The 9,723-nt window shown below is 32.7% G+C and overlaps 1 protein-coding gene across 2 annotated transcripts; it reads left to right on the forward strand.

Moving 5' to 3' along the window:
- Window positions 1–2,585: 2,585 nt before the first annotated feature.
- LOC149563863 (protein NRT1/ PTR FAMILY 5.7-like) lies at window positions 2,586–6,302 on the forward strand. Of its 2 annotated transcripts, none has more exons than XM_089826995.1 (3): window positions 2,586–2,854; window positions 3,964–4,601; window positions 5,241–6,302. In XM_089826995.1, exons 1-3 carry the CDS (start codon window positions 2,716–2,718, stop codon window positions 6,138–6,140), a joined length of 1,677 nt encoding a protein of 558 aa, XP_089683121.1. In that variant the 5' UTR covers window positions 2,586–2,715; the 3' UTR covers window positions 6,141–6,302. The 2 variants fall into 2 exon arrangements, with proteins under 2 accessions (XP_089683121.1, XP_089683123.1); XM_089826997.1 differs by having other exon boundaries at window positions 5,277–6,302.
- The last annotated feature ends 3,421 nt before the right edge of the window (window positions 6,303–9,723 follow it).

Below are 9,723 nucleotides of genomic sequence, written 5' to 3' on the forward strand. Positions count from 1 at the left end.
TCCCCTTCAATATTTCTCGTGGTTGGGTATCGATAAGATCAGGTTACATAGCATTACAGGTCTCTATGTTAGCTATCTAACCATATAATTTATTTTTAATTTGAACTATTTCAAGCCTTTCATCTATAATTTCTTTTGAATGTATGTTCATTTTTTGTCAAAAACCACCACGTACTAATTGGGCTATAGATTTTAGCTCGTTCATCGAATTTTGTAACAACTTAGTTTTTTAGAAACTAGACTCCATTCTACACACTTTGAAATATTTATTTATTTATTTTAGATTAGTTTTCAATTATTTCTAGGGGGAGCACATAGATATTTCACGTTTTTGGGATGTATCTAGTTAAAAAAACCGTTAAAAAAAAAATAGACATTATAAAATTACTCAAAAAATTTGGGATAAACTACATAGTGTTAAGTAACTTTTGACCAGAGTGATTAAAAAATTTCAAAAAAAAGTTAAAATTTTAGGGGGGCCACACTTTGTACTATGCTATGTTTTTTTGGAATAAATAGTACCACTTTTTGTGGCCCCCTTTTTTGAGGACCTAGAACTAAACCATTTTGAAAAAAAATTAGTAGTTTAGAAACTAGATTCAAAGGACTACGACTTTTTTTTTTGTCATATCTGAAAATTTTGAGCGTAACTATCTTCAAATTCTTGTTGAAGTTCAAAATTTGCAGATTTCAGGAAAAAGGTGTCCACTTATACCCCCCTTTTGGCACCACAACTTTGTGCACTTACCCCATGTAACAATGGTCAAAAAATAAATTGCATTTTGAAGTGATTTCCTTTTACAAATATATTTTCTAATGTTAGAAATCTCATTCAACCAATTTACCTTTAATTTATTTACATAAACACAAAAATAAATAAAAAATATTACTCATTAAGCTTCTTCTATGTATTGTACACCAAAGTGTCATTCCTAGTTTATAATATAGAATAATTTACAACTACTTAGTCCAACCCTTTTATTAAAAAACTACACCTTTCCTTTTTCCTAATCTCAAGCTTTATGCTTCGTCTTAGTTTAAGCGTTCTGTGAAAAAACTATATAATGAGTGTATCTTTGCTTTTCCCTAATCTCAAGCTTATGCTTTCATCTTAAATATTGTCATGCCCACTATTTTCTACCAAAAGCTTACTAAAATTTAAGTAATAAAAGGCAAGATTAAGATTCAATATTTAGATCTGCAATAGATATTTTGATTACCTGATCTTGTTTTAAATTTATTTAAAAGATCTACCATATCATAACTTTGTATTAAGTATATTTCCTCTCTAATTAATCAACAAAGAATTTCAAAGAACTTCAATAAAAACAACCTAAGTATTTATTTGCATTCATTCAAACATTTATAATTACAATATTTTCCTTGCATATCATTATTCATAGCTTGAATCAATAACAAGATACAAAATCTATAATTTCCATCAAAAGCTTTCTTCTCTCATACACAATTTAGATCTAATAACAAGGACTTAAGCTCTATAATTTCTTTACAACAATACATTGATAATTACCAAACCCTTTACACACATTGCCCATTTCCACCCTACCATAATGACATCATGAAGCCTCTTGAACCTTAGCTATACCCCTAGGCAAGAAACTCACTACATCCAAAATCCTAGATGCCTAAATATGAGTTCTTTCACACTAGAATTTGCATAAATTTCATCTCAAAGAGAATGCTATGAAAGAAACATGAAGATGAAAATACTCATCTTCCTAACTCTAACATCAATCTCCATCTCCATCTTTCTCTAAATTCAAATCCATCTCTCTAACTTCTCTCCTTTTCTCCCCCCTTTTCTACTCCAAATTGACATTTTTAAAGCAGTAGTTGCCTTCCTACTCATTATCCCACTTCTCCCACTTAATCCTCCATTATCCTCTTATCTCCACTCAAAATTCCATTATTTCCACTCCCATTTTCGTCACCCTAGGAAGTGGTCCATTAGGAAAGTCACCATGTGAATGGGGAGCATGATATGGCTTGAAAATAACCCGTAACCCTAGGCACTACCATGTGGGCCTTGAGAAAAGGTCCTAACTCAACCATAGGAGTCATTTCAACCCTCCTAAAACTCAGCTGAAGTTAGCATTCGAATTTTACAAGTTTTGGCCTCATTTAAAATTCTCTGTCCATGGGTTTCACCTAGGAATCGTACATGGCACTAGCCGAAGCTTACGTTACAATACACTCATCCTCAATTGTACATGTCTTTTTCCACATAAATACAAATTCACTTATTCATGTTTCAGGAACCTTCAAGTGACTCCACGTGCATCCATATGCTTGTCTTGGCTTTTCTGAAGTATATAGATGTTTCTGCGCATTTAAATTCAATCATTAGTAATTGATAAATTTCCACACATTAGAATCATAATCAGAATCTCATAATTCAAAAGCTTAATTTCCCTGTTACAGTCAACTCATGAAAAATGTATTTATCTCAAAACAATATTTATTCAACTATCAATTCAACTAGCCATAATTTGATTACTAGAAGTATATGATTATCATCATGGGGCGGGGCCTTACAAATATTGTATATGTTTTATTCTTGTATCATGTTTGGATGGTCTCGCTTAAAAAACAGTACTGAAAGACGATATATTACTTAACGTCAAGCCTTTCAGCCTAATTATGTATTATTGAGGAAACATATAAGAGAAGATACAGAAAGGAACAGAGACCATCATGGAAGCTGGGCTTGGCTTTGAAGATGATGAGAAGAAAAGTGAAAGTGAGTTGGTAAAAGATGGATCTGTGGATCTCAAGAGAAACCCTGTTTCCTATTCTGCAACTGGACGTTGGAGTGCCGCTTTCTTCATCATGGGTACTTATTCTCCTTCTTTCCTCTCTCAGTCGGTCATACAACAGAAATAAAAATATCCCATAAAGAAACAGATAATGTTTTTGTTGAAGCATTTCGGGAGATCTAGCAGCTCCTGCACTTTATAGATATGAATATATACTTACAGTGAAGCTTTGATGATCAGGTTTTTACATTTAACATGTTTTAGTGTTCAAGATGTTTCAAATTTCAAAGAACAATATATCAGTGTTAAGTATATATATATTTTTAATAAGAATTTCAATCAGAAATACAGTTTATGATAACATTGCTTAAATATTTTTGACTGTTTTAATATATTTTTTTAGGATTATATTTTATGATCTATATTTAAAGAGAATATTTAGAAAATAGAGTTTTGTCTTAATACAAACAGTTAGTTTCAAATAACAACAATTTTAATGTCAAGTGCTTCTAAACGGATGTCTCTCCATATTCTGATATTGCTAAGGCTGGGTTCTCATGGAAGCCAGCTTCCTTAAAAATAGTGCTGCACCCATTGAGATTTTTTAGGAGATTTGTAAGCTGAGTGGTCCTATGGATTTTGTAATTTGTGTTTCAGCGCCCAAATATAAGGAAAAACTTTCTAAAATTTATTTTATGATAAAAGACTTTTTTATTTCAAAGTTTAGTTTTTGACAAATGGCTAGATTTCTCCTTAAGCTGGTGGGGCTATTTCCAGCGCCACCCCATTTTCATCTGCTTCCTAAAAAAGTGGGGCTCCTATTATGAAGGTAAAGATTCTAATTAAACTTGTAGCCCCTCAAAAAAATTCTTATGGGACCTCTTGTACCTGAAAAATAGACCTGTAGCCCCCCTCATAGGACCCCTGCCTAAGTAATTTTGAACTGATGCCTCTCCATATCCTGATATTACTGTGTAATTTTGAGTCAAGTTCATTGACCCATATTTCACGAAGTGATTCACACAAATTCATATCTGAAATTCTTCATTTCAACAATTTATATTTCATTCTTCTCATCTTACGTTAGCAATAAACAATGCCTCTCATTTTTCTAAATTGTCTAAGAAATATTTCAAATAAATGCTTACAATAAGAATCAATGTTTATGTACTTGTATACTGTGCAGGTGTTGACATGGGAGAGAGATTAGCATACTTTACAATGGCAGCAAGCCTTTTCACATACTTAACTGATGTTATGCATGAGGGAGTTGCATCATCTGCAGAGACTGTGAACACATGGTCTGGGGTGACAAACATTCTTCCTCTTGTAGGAGGCTTTCTTAGTGATGCCTACGTTGGACGCTATTATATGATCATCACTTCCTCATTTTTATATCTCTCAGGATTGGCACTCCTCATAGCCTCAGTATCCATCTATTCTCTCAGACCCCCTCTTAATCTGCAAAAGCATGCCACGAGCTCTCAGACTGCTGTTTTATTCACAGCACTTTATATGATATCTTGTGGGTCTGGTGGAATGAAGCCGTCTCTGGCATCATTTGCAGCAGATCAGTTTGATTACCAACATCCAGTTGAAAGAAAACAGAAAATATCCCTCTTCAACTGGTATTACTTCTTCATTTCATTGGCAATTCTCATGTCAAATACAGTGATTGTGTATGTTCAAGGGAATGTCAGTTGGGGGGCAGGATTCGGCATCGTGGCATCTGTGAGTTTCATATCTATATTCATCTTCTTATGTGGGACGCCCAGATACAGACACAAAGTTCCTGCCGGGAGTCCAATCACCCGGATTGCTCAGGTTTGGTGTGCAAATTCATGAAATGGTTATGGTCCATTAATCTAGGAATCCATAGGTTATTTATGTGGGACTGTTGAGCATAATTCTAAATTTTAAATTATTTAGAAATCATATTACTATCTTCAGTAGGATCTAATTAAGGGGGAGGAACTTGTTAATGTAACTTTCTCAAATTTGATTTTGTCAAAATTGTAGCTTTTAAGATCTAAAAGTTATATATGATGTCTTGATGTGGTATACATATGATATGACATGTGGTATTATATGATTTGTTGCTTGTTAGATCTAAAGAAAACATTTTTTGTAGTTATGAGTAGTCATCATAGACACTAAGACAGAGGTTCCAAGGGATCATTAGCTTCTTTGAAATAGGAGTTAATTTTTGAAGTTGATTCACATATAAATTCATAAGACAGCTTTCCTTTTTAAACCTGTTCTGCTTTTAAGAAAGCCCGTGTGAATGAGAACCCAACCTAACAACTTTAAATTCGTTACTATTGATACAATATTGTGAAAAATATTAGACTATAGATAACAGGTACTATATTGAAACATTTTCAATTTCTCCGATGCCCTTCTTCATATGAAGTATGAAAAATGATAAAAAGAGAGCGCTGTTTCCACTCTCTTTTGAAACAGGTGTTGGTTGCTGCTTTCAGAAACCGTAATTTGCAGGTAAATGCAGAGCCCAGCAAAACCAATCAAAGTGATTTCAAGTGGTTGGATAAGGCGGCCATTGGAGAAGAAGAAGAAGAGCAGGGCATGAGCAAAGATCCCTGGAAATCTTGCAGAGGAAGTCAGGTGGAAGAAGTGAAGCAATTGGCAAGAATGGTGCCAGTGTGGCTCACAGTGATAATCTACGCAGTGACACTGGCACAGAGCGGCACATTCTTCGTGAAGCAGAGCAGCACAATGGACAGAAATCTCGGCCCCCACTTCAGAATACCCCCTGCCTCAACCCTGGCCATAATAATCATAAGCACAATGATTACAGTCAGCGCATATGACCGATTGCTGGTTCCATTGGCAGCTAGGAGAACGGGAATGGAGAGAGGAATAAGCATGCTTCAGAGAATCGGGGCAGGATATGTGCTTGTAATCGTGGGAATGATAATAGCGGCCGTGGTGGAAGCAAAGCGTCTGAAAGTCGCACAAGCCCACGGTCTCATAGAGAAGCCCCAGAGCGTGGTTCCGATGAGTGTATTTTGGCTTGCCCTGCCCTATGTAGTTTTGGGTGTAGCGGATGCTTTAGCTCTAGTGGGTCTCGGGGAATTTTCGTATTCGCAAGTGCCAGAGAACACCAGGAGTTTGGGCGTCGCCTTCAATATGACAGCTGCCGGTATCGGGAGCTTCGTGAGTAGTCTTGTCATTCGCATTGTCAACAGTGTTACCGGAAAGATGGGTCAGAGGTGGCTGGAGGATAATCTCAATACAAGTCGACTGGATAACTTTTACTGGTTATTGGTTGCTCTCAATGCGCTCAATCTCCTGGCTTTTGTATTCATTGCGAGGAGATACACATATAAAAGCCTCAAATAATAATAATAATATGGTACTGACTCCTTAGGCGCAGGGCATATTATGAATATCAATGTATGGAATAAGCTGATCTGTAACACGTTTTTTATAACCTGTATATATATAGTTTGATTATGAAAAGTATTTTAAAAGATTTTAAATATATGATAGTTTTTTTATGAATATATTTTTAATAAGAATAAAATATAAAGTTACATATCTACAAGAAATAAGAAAAGGAAAAAGAAGAAAGGTCGGGAGATATTGGCTTCTTAGAGTCCACATACTCTCAGATAAGAAGTAATAACTAACTATTAATAAAAAAAATAGTATAAATTCTAGTCTCTTAAGTTAATATTGGTTTATTTCAATTTACAATTCATTTTATATGATCTTCTTATAATTTGAATTGTTTATAAAAGTAACTTTTCAGCTTGAAAATGTTAATTACATATAATCATTTATGTGGTGGAATCAATTTGATTTAGATTTGATGTTAATTGTTCATTATACATTAAAATATTTATTTTAGTGTATAGAGAACTTTTTGAATAAGAAAAAAAATTAGAAAATTGAAAGAGAAACAATTGTGTATAATTTGAAGATAAATAATTTTTTAAACTGCTAAATTTTTTGTTAGCAAGTATAATTTTGATTCACATGTTGTTTATGTATGCACTCTTGTCTTACTAGGACATGCTGACTAAATATGAAGGACCGAGTAATTTTCACCTCTAAGTTTATCTTTGATGTAGTGAAAACATCAATAACTTGATTTAAAAAGATAACAAAGAGTAAATTGTGTTTTTGATTACTAAGACCAACCTTTTATATGAAAAAAAATGGTAAATAATTTTTATTTATCTTAGAAATTAGACACGAAACTAGATTTAGGGGTAAATGATGGGTCCTTGGAAAGATAAACCTATTTGACATGTGTTATAGTTTCGTAAGAGCACCCCTGAAGAAATGGGGAGAAATAATTGGAAAAGAAGTTAAAATGATAGTTAACTTGTACCGTTGTTAATTTTAAGCACCCTATTAGTGTGTACATCTTCATAGTTTCTTAACATCCATCTTTGTATATTTTCATCTTAACATGCATAATGACACTACATATGACACACATGGACACCTAAATTCAAAAATAGATTGCTATTTTAATTTCATTTAAACTCGATGTAAGCCCTTATTTCTAGGCATGCTCTTTTATTATTTCTCTTCTCTAGTCATTTATTCGCCTACATAGGCCCTATGTTACCATTGGTGACTTTTGTCCTTCTTGACCTCGAAACCATCTACATACCTCATAATTTGGTATTTCCTAGTTATCTAAAACCCATGATTTAAGTTTAAGTCCTGATTGGTGGGTATACTATACTTTTGGTGTTATATTCCAAGTATACAAATATATGGTATCAACATATTTGATCACATTCAAAGAAGCATTTACATTGTCAATGTATGATATAATTCACTTCTTAGATCTAGTCTTTGCTATATGATAACACATTCTCATTTACTTTATTTCATTCCAAGGTTGATTCGAAACATGAGTTTGACTAAGGCACACCCCTCTTTATAACCTTGTTTCCTATTATTTTTTGTGTAGAAATAAGTGACAAACCTACCAAAGAAAATTTTAGTACTATAGGATTCAACAACTAATCTAGGAAAGTTGTGGACTTGAAGTTACAGGGTATACATCAACCAAAGCATTCTGTAATTAAGTTTAGAACACCTAGAATGTTTTATACCTTCCAAATCATTTTTAGATTTCAATTGAAAGGTACATCTACTTTATGTTTTATGTTTTGACTATACACAAGTTATTGTATGTTTGTGTTAATCTGTATCTTGTTTTAAAAGTTATGGATTTCAATTAATTAACCTTTTATCTTGCACCATTCCTCTAGATAATCAATCATCAATAGTGAAGGATCATTGACTCATTTAGTGCTCAATACCTACTTCAGCCTACTTGGTCATCCTCCTTCTAATTGTGCAAAAAATAAATAAGATCTAGGTTGATGGCATCCAATTTCTTAATGTAGATTTTTATGAACCTAATTTATAACATTTTCATTTCGATTTTGTTCTCCAAATCTCCTCTATATGCAATGTATCTAGGTTAACCTATAGTGCCTGCCCCTAAGTTACATTTTGCTATCATTGTCAAACTCTTTTAGGCTGGTTTTATGCTTATGATTAGTGGCATTGTTTTAAGATTATTAGATATTGTTTTACATTCAATTAAATATATGATGAGATTACTTGGTACTCCTTACTTCATGTATGCATGATGGTTATTATAGTGTTTTCAACTATTGATGGTGATTAGATAGATGGTTTATTCGGTGTGTTTTCTTATGGATACTTACCCCATATTGCATGTGTATGGTGTGCTTGTTTGTTCTTTGTGTATGGCATTTCTGATGTGGTTAAGGAAGGGAGTCGTAGTCACCCGCTAGTCGGGATCTACACAATGCACCACTTCCTACCATTGCCTATTTAGCTTAGAATATTGTGTCTGTACATGCATGGATTTTATGCAGGTTGCAAGTACCAGGTATCGACTTCCTTGAATTGTCAGGATTAGTGTACCTTATCACATTATCTTAATGGTAAGAGAGGAGAGATAAATTCTTGAGTCCGAATCCTAAACCTTTAAGCCAATTGTCCTAATTGAAAATTATGACAAGTATTCGAGCCGTGTACCCTCCAAATGCATCGCATGATATTAACTCATGATTATAACCCTTTAGTTTGATTTTGTATGTGATTTTCTATGATGGGTTTTCATATTTTACTTTATAAGACTTTAGTATATTTTCTATTAATTAAGTCTAATTAAAAGATTAAATTAATGATTTAATTTAATAGAAAAGTATCATGATATTTTAATATTTAATTATATTTAATTAATTGAGAGATTAATTAAATTAAAAAAATTAAATTTGGAGATAAAAGTTATAAGGATAAATTTAGAATGTGATAATATTTATTTGATTTAATAGTGATATATTTAGAGTTCATTTTTGAATAAATGCTAAATATTATTGTTATTTAAGTTAATAAATATTTTATTAAATTAAACGTTTCGAAAATAAATTAAAAAAAGTGAAAAGATATTAAATTATGAAAAAGTTTTAAGTTTGCATGATGCGTGTATGAGATTAAAATAGAAGAAATTAATTAAAAAGATAAAACATGTGAATTTAATAAAGATATTTTAATAAAGTGCACATGAGATTTAAAAGTTAATAAATTAATTAAAAAGAAGTCAAGTGAAAATTAAATAAAGTTATTTAATTAATTCTTTCGACATGCATAAAAAGATTAATAAAAGTTAATTTAGAGTATGAGTCTTGTGAGCAAGGAGTCCTCTTAGGTGAACGCACAATTAGTGCTCTGATTTGAGGAGAAAACTCCTTATTACCATTTGAAGGTTCATTTTTTAGGGATTGTAGATTTTGGAAATGAATTTTAGAGACGAATTTGGACGTGAATTTTGGAAGCGAATCTTCTCACAATTTTCGGGTGGTTGTGTGTTAGCATCAGGTTCAGGTAGGGTCTTGTGTTTTGATCACTGATTAAATTATGT

This window comes from Cupressus sempervirens, chromosome 4 (genome assembly GCF_028749045.1).
Source record: "Cupressus sempervirens isolate cs-2001-9-10 chromosome 4, ASM2874904v1, whole genome shotgun sequence".
Classification (NCBI taxonomy): Eukaryota; Viridiplantae; Streptophyta; class Pinopsida; order Cupressales; family Cupressaceae; genus Cupressus; species Cupressus sempervirens.